The 19,580-nt window shown below is 42.5% G+C and overlaps 2 protein-coding genes across 2 annotated transcripts in view; both read left to right on the top strand.

The window, feature by feature from the left end:
* The first annotated feature begins 651 nt into the window (after nucleotides 1-651).
* Nucleotides 652-19,167, top strand: LOC310783142 (glycerol-3-phosphate acyltransferase 4-like). Its single transcript, XM_083643932.1, has 13 exons — nucleotides 652-788; nucleotides 1,492-2,066; nucleotides 8,203-8,272; nucleotides 8,382-8,682; nucleotides 11,477-11,551; nucleotides 11,672-11,761; nucleotides 13,966-14,059; nucleotides 14,218-14,333; nucleotides 14,986-15,041; nucleotides 15,174-15,259; nucleotides 15,390-15,518; nucleotides 16,613-16,692; nucleotides 17,421-19,167. Exons 2-13 carry the CDS (start codon nucleotides 1,899-1,901, stop codon nucleotides 17,527-17,529), a joined length of 1,374 nt encoding a protein of 457 aa, XP_083500058.1. The 5' UTR covers nucleotides 652-788; nucleotides 1,492-1,898; the 3' UTR covers nucleotides 17,530-19,167.
* Nucleotides 10,242-19,580, top strand: part of sorbs3 (sorbin and SH3 domain containing 3) — a 119,983-nt gene continuing 110,644 nt past the window's right edge. The window contains 1 exon segment of the mRNA XM_083645338.1: nucleotides 10,242-10,252. The gene's annotated coding sequence lies outside the window, so the exon portion shown is untranslated.

The raw sequence follows: 19,580 nt of genomic DNA, 5'->3' as shown, positions 1-19,580 counted from the left end.
TGTTGATGTAAATGTGTGAATAAATTTGATTTTTGTTATCGCAATGCATGTTCTTATCTAATAATTTGACCACTTCCTTGAAAATGCTCATTCATAATCTCTTTAAGATTCTCTCTTTAAGAATCTTTTTAAGATTTATTGATGGTTTGCTAGAAATACGGATGCCAACCTTTAAACCAAACAGAAGAAGACGAAGCTGTTTATCAATCAGTGCAACAGATTAACCGCTATTGAACATGTTCTTACATCACATTGTCATTTAGCGGACGCTTTTTATCCAAAGCTACTTACAATAGTACATTTTGTCAACAGTAGTGAAATAAACTGCAACACAGTCTACAGTGATACCCGATGCTCTAGTCTAGAGCCACATGCAGCTCCTAGTTGTGGCTCTTAAGTCCTTAAAATGAATGAATAAATAAATAAATACAAATCTAAAAAAGATAAAGGGGCGAAAGGGACCTTTTTGGATTGTGGCTCTTGCAAAGATTTTTTTTTCTTCCAACGTGGCTCCTGAGTAGGGCAAGGTTGCGTAGCACCGGTACTCCACATCAACCAAAGCAAGTAGCATTAAGTTTTGTATTGGTAGCAACATCTTGTCACCACCAGGTGTCAGAGCAAACAGTCTGTCGCTGCCCGGGGCCAAGGGTTGGACAATCTGAAACGTATCAACATCATCATCCAGCCGCCCTGTCTGTTCTGTTCTCAGCCGGGTGGAGTTTACTGTCCCTCCCACAGACAAAGACTGATGGTCAGTGAAACCTTGCTGCTCCGCTGGGTCAAGTAAGGTGAGTTAACTAACTATCCACTGCGCGAAACAGCAGGTTTACTCGTTAGGTTAGCCAGTAAGTCACTTAAGTTCACGTTAATAGCCAGGCACTGAATGCAAGCTTGTAAAAATGAGGCTAGCTTTTGTGTCCATGCACACTCGAGGGCTTGTGAGCTAGCGAGGCGAGGTGTACTGACTGTAAGCTACAGTGTAGCTACAGTGTAGCCTGCTATGCTAGCGTCCGAAATGTAGCATAATGTTAGCTAGCGAGCCACAAGCTCAACTTTAGCAAATACTTAAGACTTACCAGTCGTCTCTGGCTACTTAAGTTGAACTGTGTTAACGTAAGCTTTGGTTTTGAAATTGCCTGCACACATTTGATTGACTTTGTGTAGGCAGCCTAGCCAGACAACCTAGGATGAATCTACGTGTGGTTCCAACCAGGATGGAGCCTAGCTGGCCGCTGTGGTATGAGGGATGAGGGGCCTCTAGCTCTGTTGTTTTGAACGCTGATAACAGTAACGTTAGTATGAACACAGATCTGTTCTTCCACTCAAATGTCGTCTCAGTACGTTAATTTCGCAAAATATATGCGACATAATAGGTAATGTGATAATAACAGGGTTCGTTTGACGTTGATTTATATAATGTATGCGTTTGGTACAAAAGAGGTGAATATAATGACATGGAGCAACCTGGCCCGTTTTGTTTTCCTCTTTCAGGGCCATGTGATACCCAGCAGCAGGTATTTTCCAGTCAAGATAACCAACTGCTGTGCGAGTCGTTTATGGTCCATTGTTTACATATCTTGGACCAGCTGGAGGATATCCTGAAAGGACTCTATTACCTCAAAGACCTACCCGGAATTTTAATTCAAGTGTGTTCTAGGAACTGATGGATGGTGAAAATAATGAAATGCATTGATATTGCCCAGGAGGGCAACAACATGGTCACTTCTACAGCGAATGATTCCTTGGTCTGTCTGAGGAGAAGTTTGAGCCCATATACATGAAAGTCTTGTTCTGACAAGAGACTAGGGCCACTTGGGGCCAAGAGTTGAGGACTGTCCCTCTCCACCATCCTCTACTTTCAGCTAGTTAATAGATTACACCATCCTCCTGACTTCAGTATGGGGCTGTTCTTTGACCCTTTTGACAACTTGTTGTGTATCCTCCTGGGCATCTCCTTCACGTTGTGGGTCACCCTCCTGCTGGTCTTCATCATTGTGCCTGCCATCTTCGGGGTGTCGTTTGGCATCCGACGTCTCTACATGAAATCATTGTTAAAGATCTTTGAGGTAAGAGCTAGTAGCACAACCGCCAACTTTCTGTTGACTTAATGAACTGAGAGAACATCAAGGACTGTAACTACAGTTTGAGGTGATGTGTGAATGTTAAATGATTATTCTTTGCAGGAATCAAAATATTTGTATTTGTTATTTGCCTAATTTATGTGCACCCGTTTAATTTCAGCTCAGTGTTAGGGCCTCTACTGCGTTTTGCTGTTGTGCTAGTTTCTCTCCTCTCTGTACTTCATGAAGGACAGATAAGACAGAGACGTGAGCTGAAGGTAGCAACCTACATAATCCTGACACACATCCATTAGTTCTGTTGACCATCTTGGCATATTACTGCTCCAGCTCCGTTCCACGATAAAATAATGCTGTGTCTCCTGCTGCTGCCCAACATCCTGCTATAGTTCACAAAAGCTGTAGGCATTCTTGTTTGTGGACAGCCTCTATTTGCTCTGCACTGGCTGTGCCCCCCCCTTTAGAATGAACATGTCATTTTTAGATCTGTAGGACACCCTATATACAGTATATCTATATTGATCTCTCTCACTATATATATGAAAATGCACAGAACATGTAATTCATGTATCATGTAACTATAGCTGGTAAAATAACTAACATTATAAAACATAAATAATGTTTAGGAACTTGCTCTCCCCATGGACTCCTCACAGGGCGTTACTCTTATCTGTAGTACCCACACAGTGGTCCTTACTGAGTTTACTGGCTGTTGTATAGATTACATAATGGCCAGAGAGGGCCCCCCTCACTCCCATATTATGTAACCAGAGAAAACAGCTGTACAGACATGCCACTGCCTGTCATCTGCTGTTGAATTGTCACTCAGTGACCCAGAGTTAATAGTCTACACAACACTGCACTTATTTACAGTGTTTACTGTCCAGAAGTGAGATTGACTCACCAATTAAGCTAAATAAGCTTCATTGTGCAGTATGGTTATTGGTTAGTACTAATGAGGCATGAGGCTGTTCACCGTTTTGCTGCCAAAATTGCTGCAAGATGAAACCCAAGACGGTGATCTTGTTTCTCGTCTGCAGCTTTCTCTGCCGTCACATTCCAGCACGTTCCTCAGAGAGCACGATCTTGTGCCAGAAATGAATGGATTAGAGACAGAGATGTGAGAGATGTTCCTAGGTCACAACTCCAGTAGCTAACAGGGGATTTAGAGAAAAGGTGAAGTGACACTGTCACAGTTGCTCAGAGGCAATGGGCATGACAATGCATTGGCTTATATTACTAAATAACTCTGCAATCTGGGCTTATTGTGTTTTTTTTACATTTGGACCCACAGTGCATCCTTGTATAAGCATGGATGAGTCTTGAGTGTACTATTTGTTTTGGGCAGGATCAGGACGTATACAAGAGCAAGATCTGACTCTCCCAATCAAATCAGTTTGACAGAAAGTGCAATTTTTTCTTGTCTTGCTGACATTTAGTTTTTGCCATTTGTTAAATTCTCACTCAGTGTTTGAATCATATTACTGTTATATTCCCTGTTCAGTTTATCACAAGATATTTGTGGAGGGATCATCCAACACTTGCAATGCTTCAAATTTAGGGGGGATTATTAGTCTGTCTTGCAACCTTCTCTTCCACACCCAACTCTTAAGCCACAAGTATGGTCTCACTTTACCTTATTCTAATGATCTTACTCGATAGCATTAGCAGTACAAGCAGTACTCTGTCTGCTCCTCGTCTGCCAAATAAGCCATTACTGTCAGCTGCATTTGAATGTGACGACTACTTGTTGAGACAAGGTTTAGAGCTAGCTCTGTAAAGGTTTAGAGCTAGCTCTGTAAAGGTTTAGAGCTAGCTCTGTAAAGGAGCCAAAAACAAATGCTGGCTAGGCTGATGTCTTTTCATGCAGTCATCATGAGCAGTTATGATTAATCAGAAGGACATATTACACTGTGGGCTGCTGAAACCATGGCATAATCAAAAAGCGAACTTTTCAGCAAGTTGGAAAACAGCCTTATGTTCAAACTGACAGCCATGCATTTTCTTTGTCAGTGGTTTAAATTAGATTCACTGGCCCCAGGGTGAGAAACTGGCTCTACCTGTGTGAGGCTTCACGTCAGGTCAAGTAAAAGTATGGAAAACACTAAATTTATAGTTTTTCCATGACAGCAGTCATCTGCTGGAGGCAAAAGCCAGGGTTTGCTGCTCAACAGTCACATTCTATCTCCATTATTCTAATGGTTGTTGGCATATGCAAACATGCAGGCCTTCTGTACTGTCCAGTACATTCTCATACTCTCTGTATGTGCAGCTTCATAGCAGCACCACCTGATTCCTGGATGCCTTTTTATATCTCTGCTGAGGGGGAAAGTCTCAGTTGGTTGCATTGAGGCCAATGCGGAAGTACCAAAAACTGCAGGTCCTCGAATGACCACTTGAGGCTGGCTGCAAATAGGGCTGGGCAATATAATCGATACGGCAATATATCGCGATATTTTATTTCCCGATACTGTATCGATACTTGGAACGGCAAGTATCGCGATATTTTTTTTTTTTTTTTTTTTTTGCAGGCCATGCCAGGCCTCTGCATCTGGTGATTCCCACCCCTAATCGATACTGTATCGATATTTCCCATATCGATGCGTATTATTTGCTGGCCGGAACAAGAATTCCAACCAGTTTCACACGGATGTGACGCAGGATGGACGGCCGCGCACCCAACCAGCGCACATGGCATTTAGAAAAACAATATAGAAATCACCGATCTCCTTGTCGATGGTCTCATTTGCTGATGTAGGTAAGGTGAGGCAGGCATCAGTATTACATTTAGTTTCATAACCAGTTATAAGTTCCTTGTAGCTGCTTTAATGAGACACAAATAAGACAGAAGTGCTAATAAACTGTATTGTAACAGCCTTCACTACTGTTGATGTAGGAGCTGGATTTTTAGCTCAGGGTTGCTGAGGTTCCCCTAGAGCTGCTGCCATAGTTTTTCCCCCCTTTACCGCACAAATTAGTCAAGCCAATCAATCGCGCTTTTGGTGCCCGACTGCATTCACTTTGGTTCCAGAGTGATGTTTGTTTGACGACCTCTGGGTAAAACACATCTTTTCTGCAGCACATTGGGGTTTCTCTGTGCCATTAACACTTTCAGCTCCACTGTAGATCCATTTGCGCTTCTTTGTTGCCGCTAATGGGCTATTGTGCACATTGCTTGGCCCTTGTATTATTGTATTATATTAGCGTTGCAATAGTAATTAATTATCTCTGTGTGTCTGCTTGTTTGTGTGCGGTGAAGCGGTAATCCGCTTGCGGTGGGCCTGACTGACGCGATGGCGTAACCGCGGTAATACGATAACCGAGGCGGCCCTAGGTTCCCCCGACTTTCAGAGTAGGAAATCCGAGTTCAGGCGACATCACAGGGAGTGTTCCCCTCTGTGAACTTGAAAATTCCTAGTTGCCAGTGCAAATGGAATGCAGGATAATCCATTTGAATTGCCCTCCAACTAGTACTTCCATGTTTCTCTATTGTCCTCTCGAGCCAAGTGGCAAGTTTCCCAGTTGTTTTGAAAGTACCATTGATTAGGATGTGTTCGACTTCTCGCATCGAGAGAGATCTTAAGAGAGTTTTGTAAACTCTTAAACTTTCAGGAGCTAGCTAGCTAGCCAAGTAGCCATCAGTCTTTGTGATCCAAAATGGCCATGTCAGACTTTGAGGAAGACCAGGCTGATTCACAGGCAATATTTATTTCAGCTGGAGTATACTGCTGAGCAGGTCTATTTCCTTGCTTTTGAGAGGAGTTGGTGGTATTTGATCCTGTATACTTCCAGAAATGTAGCTAAGATTGCCTAACCATTCCCATTCCCAGTTCCGTACAGACATAAAAACGTGATCCACAAGTTTGTCTGACTCTGGCTGAGTAGCTAAATCCCCCCCAAACTGAACTATCCCTTTAAATGGGTTCAGCACCTCCCAGTCCACATGTTTCCCTAAGTTATTCTGTTCTGCCTGTTGCTGCTACAGCAAAGAGAACATTCTGTACTTTAAGTAAAGAAACACTATGTAGAAACACTGTGGAGAAAGAAACACAGTGTTCCTTTCCTGACTCTTAGTACAAATTACCCATTTGTTCATGTCTTGGCGTCTTGGCTTGCACATTGCAATGCACACAATAGGCTCGCTAGGCTTTTCAACATATCAAAGAGGATGCAATTTCCACTTAGTAATACTTAGTGAAAAGACATGAATTCCATTTTGATGACAGTATCTTAAGACAAGCTAGTTCTTACAGATAAGCCCTGTGCATAATAGCATCCATCTCCATGGCCTTCTGGAGCACTGGTTTAAATATGGAGATAACTAGATCAGGACTTCTGTTACTTTCATACTGTTCTGCTTCAAATAACAGAAATACCTGGAGGGGAACAGTTGCCAGGTGGATAGAAAATGACTGCTTTGGAAAGGTTATACAACTAGTGTATCTGGCAGAGCACAACACTTTGTAAAGTTAAGATAAGTTCAGAGGAGACTAATCACAAAGAGACAGGAAATAAATAAATAAGTGTTTTTCTGTCTAGAAAAAATGGGGCCATCGATCTATATATTTTGTCCCACTGATGATGTCATCAGTGATGGCATAAAGTCCCAGAAGTGATGTCATCAGTGATGTCACTTGATAAATTGTGCATTGTGACATCACTGATGATGTCATAGGCATTGTGACATCATCAGTGATGTCATAAGAGTAATTGTGAGGGCATCAGTGATTTGAAGTTGTGACATCATCAGTGATGTCATAAGAGCAGTGACCCCCACACACAGGGCGAGCTGCAGGGCGGGCGAGGGAGCAAGTGAGCCCGCACAGCGTTCGAGCTGCAGGGCGGGCTGCGTATGCGAGCTGCAGGGCGGGCTGCGTATGCGAGCTGCAGGGCGGGCTGCGTATGCGAGCTGCAGGGCCAGCTTGGCGAGCTGCAGGGCGGGCTGCGTATGCGAGCTGCAGGGCGGGCGAGCCTAGGAAAGTTTACAAATTTTCAAAAGAACTAATTAGTGCATAAAGTTGCTAAAGCGCAGTGTGAACAACAGCACTGTTTGTGTGTGTGTTCTTTGTCGTCGTCTTCTGGCAACCAGCTTGTAGGTGCTCAGTGTGTGTTAGAGATGGAAATGGAAATTAAATGAATTGAATAAAAATAAAATTATTGAAATCTTGGGGCAATTTTTGCTCCTCAATGATGATTTTTAGGGGCATCCTGAGATTTCTTTCTGCATTTTTGCCTTTGTCCCTGGCTAAATTCCTACACAGGGTTTCTCTCTACAGCCTGTAGCTGTTACTCTGACCACAAAGACAATGGAGCAGCACATTGGCTGCTGTTGGAGTGTTTGAAAGTTGCACACAAGTACAGTTTGCTGATAGTAGCAGATGGTCATTTTGGAATCAAAGAGCGTGTCATCCAATTCGCTTTTTCAAATATGTTCTCTCGAATGCCCAGGACAGATTTCTCCTAATAAAGGCTTATCTAATCTAATCAAATTACGAGCAGAAAGCAGTATCTATGCATTTGAGGCCGTAATTTTTCTACAAAAATGTTGAATGCACTCATATCCATGTTGGCTTAGACCCTGTGTCCATATAGTGTCTTTTCCTGTCAGTTAAATGATGGGAGTGCGCTGGGGAGCACTGCATCCCAGTGCCAAGGAAGCAGATTGACATTAACGTTAGCTCAGTAGCGGTAGCTAGCTTGATGCACGTTAACATAGCTGACAGCTAACAACGAGCTAACGGTACAGTCGGGTGATAAAAGCACAAAACTCACCAGAAATATTCACTATCTGCTCCCACAATTGAGCCTTTCTGTATCTGTTGTGATTGTTTCTTCCATATGATTAGTTGCCTGACAAGGAGCACTCAACACCAATGCCTTTCTGAAAAGTTCTGATATTTTCAGCTGGATGCGCTGGGAGCGGACGCACGAAAAAGGCGGAGCGCTCTGAAAAAAGACCATGCCGCATACACGCTCACGAACAACTGAAAATAGATGTTGGAGCTTAGCAAAAATAGTTCTATGGATTATGGACACAGGGCCTTACATGTTACTTATGAATTCCATGCCATGCATATGTGAGCTATTTGATGTCATTTTTACATCCTTTTTGCTTTCTTTCTAGTGGGCCACACTTAGGATGGAGAGAGGAGCTAAAGAAAAGAATCACCTCTTGTACAAACACTACTCAAATGGTAAGATGTTGTGTTAGTGTTTTACTACCAAAGTGCATGTTCAGTAGGCGTGTTTGTTCAAGAGTGGAGGATTGCTAACAACACATTGTGTGTCTCTGGTCCGCTCCAGCTATCATTGCCAGGGAGCCCACCTCTTTGGAGGAGGAGATCAAGGAGATCCGGCGCAGCGGCAGCAACCGAGACCTGGACTCGGCCTCCGAGTTTGAGATGTCCGACATCTTCTACTTTGCTCGGCGAGGAGTGGAGAGCATCATGGATGATGAGGTGACCAAGCGCTTCTCAGGGGAGGAGCTGGAGTCCTGGAACCTTCTGACCCGCAGCAACTACAACTTCCATTACATCAGCCTGAGACTGACGGTCCTCTGGGGGCTGGGTGTGCTGATCCGCTATGGCTTCCTGCTGCCGCTCAGGTATCTGCTCTACCTCCAGGCTGGAGTTAGACTTTAACCTCATTCATTTTTGGTCGTTTGAGGTTGGAAATTTAAATCCTCCTGGACAAAAGGCCCAGCAGAATAACCCCTTGAAATTGTGTTACCATGACATCAAATCACATTTTTGATGTCATGGCCCTTGTATCAGTTTCAATTATAAGGTGCCAAAAATGTAACAAGCTACCAGTAGTTTAAATATCAATCAATCAACACTTTATTCCAGACACGGAGGCGGTCCATAGTACATCACAATAAAAAATATACAGAATACAAAACATAATAAAATACAGACAGATACAAATTTATATAGTTCCAATATTTGCATATAGGCTAAAGCGCCAGTGGTTCCAAAGCCTTGAGGTGAACCTAACCATACTCATGGCAGGGTTTACAAGTGCTGAGATAATGCTATTTGGTGACTCAGAGATCCTGCACATAAAACTGTACATGAAGTTCCTGAGTACAGCAGGGCATGTCGAAACACCAATACTTACAAACATTTGGCTTGCACTGCTCCTTCTTGGCACTTTCAGCAGCAGCCTCATGCCATCATTATATGCTACCTTGAGTTTCTGCATACTTCTGCTTTTGTAGCACCGCCACAAGTGGGCAGTATACATTGGTATACAAAACGTTTCAAACAGAGTAATCTTCACAGACGATGAGCACATACTAAATTTACGTATCAACATATTAGCCTGAGCGTACATCATTCTGTATTGTCGTTGAATGTCCCTATCATCAGACAGGTCATCGGTCAGATAGTGTCCTAAGTATTTAACCTCTCCACATGATTTAAGGACATCATAGTTACACAAGTCAATTTTTCATTCAAAAAGCCATTTATAGTAAGTTTGAGTGGAAGTGGAAATACAAGTGCAAATCTGTTCCTATGACGTATTGCGTAACTGATGCACAAGTTTACCACCCGCTGTCCTATGCTAGCAGCAAAATAACATGGGTAGTCAAAATGGATTTTAATCTTCATTTTTATAAACAGTTTTGTTTTATAAGGATTTCTGCATATGAATAAGTAGCCTAGTCTCTCCCATCTCTCCATTACTTATATACTCATTGTGGCTTCATCGTATCCCGACTAGAATTCTAATCGCAACTTCCATATCTAGTTTTTGTGAGCAAAATCACATTTTTGTCCATACCCGATATTTAATCCTTCCCTCCCGGTGTGATTGGAAGTTAAAAGTTGCATTGAAACAACCTGTTGATGTTATCCAAGTGAAACGATAAAATGTGGTAACGAGGCAACGTGCAGCTCTATGAAAGATGTGGGCATATTGTGAAAAGTAGTGTGAAAAACCCACACAGAACATGACATATAAGATGGCTCGGTAAGAAAACAACCGCCAGATGAAACAATGGAAAACGCAGGCAGTACAGAGAGAGCGATAACATCATTCAGACAGAGGTGAGGGAGACAAACACAAGGACAGTGACTCAGGGCTAAGACTGCCTGGCTCAGCTCCAGTTGCCAGTGGGGAGACGTATCAGGCCACCGCTGCACAGACACAGACTGTATTCTAGTCCCATTGTCTAGTAGCTACTAGATTTCACTCACTCAGTCTAGCCCAGTAGTGCCCTGCCTCAGATCCTCACCTCTTATCATGTTTTTCTGCTGGTGTAATCCTCACCTAATATAATCTGCATCTTCTCCAACCCTGCATGATTGGTTCAAGCAGATTAAGCCGGCCTGCTGAACAGCTTAGCCATTGCCCAATGTGCCCTCCTGCAGGTTTTGGAGTCTGTGCTGCGTGATTTCTATTCGCACATAGGATAAGCAATAACCACGCCCTGTGGCGCCGGGATTGGCCAGGAGCAACACTGGAGGGCACGCAGCCCAGCGATTTCATGAACCAACTGAATAGCTCTTGAGAACGGACAGCGATTTCGAGAGCGGACATTGAAATGAATTATGGTCACCTACCTTCCTTAGCATAGTGATAATAATAATAAGCATAATAATTGTGATCTACACAATGTACACAATCTACAAAAACATGCAATAATATAAATGGTGTTGTGTTCACGACAGCTCATATAATATAATGTATCATATCGTTAATTTCAAGCTCAATTCTTACCCAGAGAAAAGGTACAGCACTGAAAATGTAACAAGCAATAGTTTTTTAAACATCTTTATTTTAAAAGATGAAAAACCCCAGGTGCTTTAGTCCCAAGCTTCAATGCTCCTGGCCAATCCCGGCGCCACAGGGCGTGGTTATTGCTTATCCTATGTGCGAATAGAAATCATGCGTCTGTGCTCATCAGGGCAGGTGGAGAGTAGTGGAGGGTCTGTTCTCATCAGGGGAGGTGGAGAGTAGTGGAGAGTCTGTTCTCATCAGGGGAGGTGGAGAGTCTGTTCTCATCAGGGGAGGTGGAGAGTCTGTTCTCATCAGGGGAGGTGGAGAGTAGTGGAGAGTCTATGCTCACCGGGGGAGGTGGAGAGTAGTAGTGGCACTTGGATTAATAACATGATAGGAGAGGATGTCACTGTGATTAACAGCACGAACCCCACTCCCACCGGATAACATCACTTGTGACATTTGCTCACATTTCTTCTCAGTGAGAACTTGGAGTATATAAGATTTGTTTTGGTTAATGTTTAAGTCCTGTGTTTATATGCCACTAAAATTACGAGGTGTTTTAATTTCGTTTGTTGTAAGGTTCCCTGGTGTAGCAGTTTGTGTAACATGCCTGTCTGTCTGTCTGTCTCTCTCCCTCTCTCTCTCTCTCTCTCTCCCTCTCTCTCTGACAGGGTAACTCTTGCCTTCACTGGTGTAGGCCTCCTTGTCTTCCTCACCTGTATCATTGGACTGCTACCAAATGGAAGGTAAGTGTAATGACACGCTTGTTTTAATTGATCCAAACACTTCCGCTCAAACAGCTGAATTTGATTGTATTGTTGTTGCTGCAGAAAGTCAATACTGCTGTTCTATTCTCCTTCCTGTAGGATGAAGAACTTTCTGAGTCAGAAAGTTCATTTGATGTGCTACAGAATATGTGTCAGAGCTCTAACTGCCATCATCACCTACCATGACAGGTAAGAACATTAACTCTTGTCCCCTGCCTCGAGACTAGGCAGGGGAGGCTATAGCTCAGGAGGTAGAGCGGGTCGTCCACTAATCGCTTTGGATAAAAGAGGTTGGTGGTTTGATTCCCGCCTCATCCAGTGATCCAGTCTGCATGTCGACTGGATCACTACTCTTGGACAAGATACTGAACCCCAAATTGCTCCCAACGGCTGCTCGGTAGCTTGCCACCATCGGTGTATAAATGTGTGTGTGAATGTACCTACTCATTGTAAAGGATAAAAGCGCTATCTAAATACAGGCCTTTAAACATTTACTACACACATTCCAATTAGTTTTTGACTAGGATTTGCCTGTATGGAAATTGTGGACCGATACCGATTTTTCAAACGCCACAATCGGCCGATACGGATAGCCTGCCGATATTTTGTTTCATATTGACGACCCATTTGTGCCGTGTCAAAATCATCTATATTCTGCCCTTCATTATACTTTGCAATGATTGTAGATTTAAGGATCTGCTTTTATTGTAACAACGTTCACATAAGTCAAATAATAAGAACAATTAAGTGTTGATTCAGGTTGATGTAATTTAACAGGCCGGCTAAATGCGGTTGTGCTAACCATTCAGATAACCAACCAGAAGCGCTTCTGGTCCGGCGACGTGCACAAAACCCGTTCTTCAGACTCGCAGGCAATCGAACGGTGACCCTCTGTTCCACAAGGTCCCATCCTTTCATTTTCTCTGGTATGATTTTCTGCACACCTCTTGCTCCACATGAGATTACATAATGGCGGATGGGCTAGGTTGTCTCTGGGGAACGGAAACCAATGCATTTTGTCAGTTACAATGTGAGAGCCTTGTCAGCATGAGAGGGAGGTTGCTAGCCAGTAGCTTAGCCACAGACTGTTTACATTCATATTTGTGGTCCAGGTGATGAACAAGTCATTAGTCTGCTGTATCACCCACAAAGCCAATGCAGACCATGCCAGACTTGACAGTTTGAATTCTCACAGGAAGATTAAATGGGAGTGAGCTCCTCTACAACGGATGACACATGCAGCAGGATGTAGAACAGGAAGTTGATGTTTTGCCCATAAATGGCATTTTATATCAACATGTTGTGCCATTACCAGACTGAACCTTACCGTTATATTGAGCCGTAAGAGAGCAGGAAACACAACTATTTTTCTGATTAGAGCATTTGGATGAGGATAAAGCCCCCCCTCGTAATTTCTGTTACATTAAAAATAAGTAAACTAAGCAGACATTTCATTTTACAAACTGACACAATTCATTTGTAGTTTAAATGAGATGATATTTAAAGGTCGGCTGATGTCAAAACAGTCAGATCTGACACTGTTTTCATTTCAAATGATTTGAATAACAAAGTGAGTGTCAACAACAAAGCAGAGTGGATACAGACAGGACACAGCCTCTGTCCTTAGTCATCAGTGCTTTGTGTGTGTCTGTCACCAGGGACTAGGCCTGTTGCAGCATGTATTCATCTTTACTCCCTGGGAGGAGATCAAAATACACAAAGTGGCATAGGGGGCGGTGCTCGCTCTCTTTTCAGATCAGCAACTCTATCTTTGGAATGGGGACTCTAGTAACACTTCCTGCATGCTCAGGGGGTCACATCTTTAGCATAGCCTCTGTAAGTTGATTTGTTTCTCCTATGGTCTTTACAGTGGACTGGGGAAAGTTTGACAAAACGTCCATGAAGTTGCATGAAGTCTGGGCTCTATAAATAAATGACCTGGGTTTCGCTTCTTTGGCAATAAAGTACGGCTATCTGTATGATAGGGCTGCAATGAACGATTATTTTCATTGTTAATTAATCTGAAAATTATTTTCTCAATTAATCGATTAGTTGTTTGGTCTATAAAAAGTCAGAAAATAGTGAAAAGAAATTCCCAAATCCCAAGATGATGTCCTCAAATTAAATGTCTTGTTTTGTCCACAACCCAAAGATATTGCATTTACTGTCATACAAGATTAAAGAAACCAGAAAAGATTCACATTTAAGAAGCTGGAATTAGAGAATTTTTACCTTTTTTTTCTCTTAAAAAAATTACTCAAACCGATGAATCTGATAGTAGTAGTTGGTGATTAATTTAATAGTTGACCATTAATCATTGCACTTCTACTGTATGATATACAGTATATATATGTATAGGCAATTAACACTCTCTCTGTCTCCCATCTTCCCAGTGAGAACAAACCCAAGAATGGAGGAATCTGTGTTGCCAACCACACTTCACCCATTGATGTCATCATCCTGGCCAGCGATGGCTGCTATGCAATGGTAAGTACACAGCTGCCCAGGAGGAGGCTACTAAAACATTTTCCAAACTTCCAAAACTTTTTCCAAAGCAGCTGCTTGGCTGGTGTGATGGCATTGCTCCTGATATAGATGTACTGTGTGCTATTATTTGCATGTGTTTGTTTATGTGCCTGTATCAGGTCGGCCAAATTCATGGTGGCTTGATGGGGGTTATTCAGAGGTCCATGGTCAAAGCGTGCCCGCACATTTGGTTTGAGCGCTCAGAAGTCAAAGACCGACATCTAGTGGCCAAAAGGTAGTATTACAGACTTGGTTTTATAATTTTGTTGTTGTTGCAGTACTTGGTAAGAATTTTATTTTGTCATTCATTTGTGTAAACAAAAATAAGAAGGGAGCTCCTTGAAGTTTTACAAGAATAGTATTTAATCCCGAAGTAGTATATTCGTGTCCACAGCAGTGTTACAAACAGAATATATCTGAATAAGGGTACACGGGCAAACAAAAACGCTACTCGCGTTTCAACCACACAGGGTCTTCATCAGGCTGGAATAGCAATGTGATGCCTGATGAAGACCCTGTGTGGTTGAAACGCGCGTAGCGTTTTTGTTTGCCCGTGTACCCTTATGAAGATATATTCTGTTTGTAACACTGCTGTGGACACGAATACTACTTCGGGATTAAATACTACCGTATTCTTGTAAAACTTCAAGGAGCTCCCTTCTTATTTTTGTTTACTACTTTGCCTGCTGAGCTGCCTTGGTCCACATTTCTGTGTTCCCCTGTCATTCATTTGTGCAAATGGAGAGGAAAAACATGCATGAAATTTGATTGTCACTCTTTTGGAATTTTGTTTTGTGTAAGTCCTACATGAAGCCTAATGTGTCCATGTCCTCAGTGTTGCAACACATTTTGGGTTGCTAATGGCCGACACATTTCCTGTGTTGCAGATTGAGCGACCACGTAGAAGATAAAACTAAATTGCCCATTCTCATTTTCCCAGAAGGTGAGTTTGTCCTTTGATCTGCTATAACGTTAGATGGGAAGGCTTCATAAATCTACTATGCAGTCATGTAAACAATTGTTAGAAAGAATTGCTGTTTTTTAAATTGTTTATTTTATCATTCTCAATCCGCAGGTACCTGCATCAACAATACTTCAGTTATGATGTTCAAGAAGGGCAGCTTTGAGATTGGCTCCACAGTTTATCCTGTGGCCATTAAGGTGAGGTTGATCTCTTTCTTATACTTTGCATGTTTTATGCAGGCTGTGCTTTTTAGCCACGATACATATGACATTTGTATTGCCTTTTATTGCAGTATTATTGAATCATTCTGGTGTTTGATCCTTACAGTATGACCCCCGATTTGGAGATGCCTTCTGGAATAGCAGCCAGTTTGGAATGGTCAACTACCTGTTACGTATGATGAGCAGCTGGGCCATCGTCTGCAGTGTGTGGTACCTTCCTCCAATGTGCAGAGAGGTGAGACTCCATGGTTTAACTCTGCACAAAGTAAGAACCATGAAACCAAGAACTCATTCACATTCACACGAGCAAATACAGGCACACACAAAAAAGCATATACAATAAATAGATAATCGTAATCGAGGTAAAACTTTGAAATAATCGTGATATTGATTTGAAGTCATATTGCCCAGCTCTCGTAAATACTAGTGATCACTGCCTGACCGTACTACTCAGGTCAGGTATGACTCCATTATGGTCATCCCAAAGCTTCATAGCACCAAGAAGAAACAACTTCTTGGAGGCCCCTTATTTGTTGGACTTGCATTTGATGGCGGTCTTTATGAGCCATACATTTTGCCATTTAAAATGTGTATGCTTTACGCTGTGTGTTATCTTCAAGGACGTATTCATAGCTTTCAAGGGGCGTTACGTAAGTACAAGGAACGCCCCTTCTGGCGGTCAAAACTCAAAACATCAATGGCGCTGAACACTCCAGACGCAGCTGCAGCAAAAAGCGGTCTTTTTTCCACCAGTTTCCAGTCAGGAATATTTAGACCATCTATCAAGCGTTGAAAAAGAACGATATCTAAACAAACTACACGTTTTGGGCACTTCAAACAAACCGAACTATCGTTAACGTTACTGTCCAACACATGGCAGTTCGGGGGAAATTGTTTCACAACAAGAGACTGCGTGCGGAGTGCGGACTCGTTTTTATAATGTTGTGGAGCCCAGCCCTCGTCGCGTGTGAAGAGAGAGGGAGAACGGGTGAGACAGAAGCAAACTATTTTTTGCAGATCTCAAAAGCAGGTAAACCACTGTGGGATTAGTGAGACTATTGCTAAAAAGTGATGCCTGGGCTGTCGTCCGCTCAAACAGTACTTCACGGGGCGGCTGCGTGTCAATTGACGTGTCCTTAATATGCAAAGCGTGCAGCTCTAAAACAAACAGCGTGAGAAACTAGTCGACTCGGCGGGCAGCAGAATGAACAAGTTTTTTTTTTGACCGTCAGGTGGGCGTTCCCGGCAGCACGTAACGCCCCTTGAAAGCTATGAATAGGCACTCGTTGGTCTCTTTATATTTATGATTTGTCTGTATTTTGGAAACAGGAGGGTGAGGATGCTGTACAGTTTGCCAATCGCGTAAAGGCAGCCATAGCCAGGCAAGGGGGACTGGTGGACCTCTTGTGGTAAGACATATTGCCTATACAATTTGAATGTCTATACTGTCCAGTGAGCTCTAATGTGAAGGGCTTTGAGCTACTGTATACGCTGCATATCAAGTCTGCTATGCTGTCATAAACACCAAGTCTGTGTTGCACACTATTTGCTCCTCCTTCTGGCGGTAGTCTGTAAAACAGGTGTAGACTACTGTTCAACTATATAATTACTATATGGCAACTATATGGCAACTATACTATACTATATGGCAACTATATAGTATGTGGCAAATACTATATAATTTGCCACTAAACAGATTTGGATAAAAGCGCTATATAAATGCAGGCCATCTGTAATAGAGTGCTTAAGTCACGCCCTCTTCCACATGCGACCTAAGGGAAGTGAATTCCCCATTCATTTTTCCATTGATGTTTTGTAAACTTCTTATATAAAGGTAGGTACTTTTTTTAAATTGATATTATTAATCCCCGAGGGGAAATTCCTTAGAATTAAAGAGTTTGACTTGGACTAGAGACCAATAATACATTTGACTCAGACATAAAATAAAAATCAGAGTCAAATGTTTTATGGTCACTCGCGATTCATCTCGTAGCTGAATGGCGTGGTTTGACGAAGTAAAATTCTTTATATTTCTAAACATAAAGGGAGAAATTAATGGGCGATTCACTTCCTGAGGTCCCGGGAGGGGGTGGGACTTAGGCACCTTATTGTTCTCACACACTTCAACCTCTTGCAGGGACGGAGGTTTGAAGCGAGGAAAGGTAAAAGATACCTTTAAAGAAGAGCAGCAGAAGCTGTACAGCAAAATGCTCGTGGGAACTCAAGAGGACCGCAGTCGCTCCTGAAGCACCTGTCTGCAGACGCACTGGCTCAGAGACCCACTTGGGGCACCACTGAGTAAATAGGCAGTCGGCACTTCTCCCTTCCTGTTGGAGTTCCTGGACTGAAAACTCCCTCTCTGATGTCAACAATACTCCATTTGGCTTCCTCAGTCACCGCCTCAGCCTGGCATGTTCAGTTCGCATCGCTCTTACGGATCGTCCTGAGTCTCCTGTCCCTTGTTGGAATAGTATGACAGAGGCCTGGCTTGTACTAGAGTGGAAATAAGGTGCACACAGAAATGGTGTGTTGTCTTCCTCGGCGGAATTCTTTTGAGGGAAAATTTGTATTTATCGTCTATTATTGAATTCTTGTCTTTGTTTTTGTTAGTTTAACCTTTTTAAGTTCTGTTTTACTATAATGTTTGTATCACATTGTGTTAGTTACAGACCTGATTTGACCTGGAAAGTAAGACAGAGTTACTGTATTGCAGCTTGTTTGTTCGAAAGGCAAACCCTGTGACTGAGTTGGTTGGGAGACTCGTAGTCTCTCCCCGCATACTATACTACATAAATGAGTCTGTGCCACTTCAGAGCCCCAGCTGCTGATTTGAGGTGGGAACAATTGAATGACTCACAGGTTGTATTACCAATGAGAGAATGGTTCATTTCACAAAAGTCAACAGTCTGGTTGGGTGGTGCCGCGTCTGATCGCTAAAGTTGTTACTGGTTGGTGGGTTCAGGATTACCAACCCACCAATCACTGGCCATGATTCTGACATCAGTTTGGAGCGAGGAGTGTCCCAGACCCAGAGAGACATCTGCAGCATGCAGTAACGTAGTGTATCGGCGTAAGAACTCTCACGGGTTTGCTGTTGAGACTAGGACACTGATAAATGGCTTGTACTCAACATGACTTAGGGCATGGTGCCACATTTTGTTACATTTCAGATATTTTTATGGACTTTTTTTTCCAAAGGGGAAAAAAAAGTATATTTTAAGCTTTGTGTTTTACAGTAAGACTTGTATCTACATGTGGTCAATATAGGTGTTACTTTACAGATGAGCTCTGGATATGTTGTCTTTGTTTCTGTGCTATTTTCCACGGAATGTGTAAACCATCACGTAATGAAGTGGAAATGATGCATCCACAGTTACTGTAGGGATTTTTGAATTGTGGCAGATTTTCTTGTCCCAGCTAATATGCAACATAATTTTACTTTACACTCCATTCCTTAGACCTGTATTTGGGATGTTCTCGGCATCATCCTGTAGACCCCATAGCATACACGTGGGATCATGATCATCGCAATCAGACTAAAACCTGCTTATAATTCCAAGCAGCTAATAAATCATCATCTTACTAATACACTTCCTAACAGGCTTCTCGTCATGTTTTCATTGGATTCCTGCTCACTGCAGGGACCATCTTGCCAAATTCACTTAAAGTGACTTCTAAAAGCTATTGTCTTTTCTTTCTTTTTTCAAATCAATGATCTTTCTCCTACTTGGCAGCCTCTTCAGGGAGACGGGGTGTGGCTGTAGTTTTGGACTCCCTCCTGTAGTTCTGGAAGATTGTGAACAGCTGTGTTCTCCCTAATGGGGCACTCATCCCTCTTAAGTTTGCTGTATCAGGGATAGCCATTTAGATGGTGTCAAATCGGTTCTCCAAAATAAAATTTCCAGATGTGACAATTTGTGACTGTGATTTTTTAAAGAGTTTTTCACAGAGGTATGTGTCAATCCCTTTGTTTTCCGATGTAGGCACAAGAAGATTTTGTTCTTGTAGAAATCTGTGAAGTTAGGCTAGCAGCAGTCGGTTTGCCACGTAAATGTGAAAATGTGGGTGGGATTTCTGAAATGGACACTTTGACTTTGAGGGGTGTCAAACTCATTTTAGTTCATGGGCCACATGCAGAAAATGTATGAATGATGAAAACTCAATGTTTTCCTGTTTCTTTTAGTGTAAATAAATAATAGTTTTTGCTTAGGGTTATCTCAGCTACCATTTAGTGATGAATACAGAAAACATGAATAGGCTACTTAATATTTAACTTGCTCCTGAAACCTGGTACCTC

This window comes from Poromitra crassiceps, assembly GCF_964638095.1.
Source record: "Poromitra crassiceps genome assembly, chromosome: 10".
NCBI classification, from domain to species: Eukaryota; Metazoa; Chordata; class Actinopteri; order Beryciformes; family Melamphaidae; genus Poromitra; species Poromitra crassiceps.
This window is presented reverse-complemented; position numbering and strand designations above follow the sequence as displayed.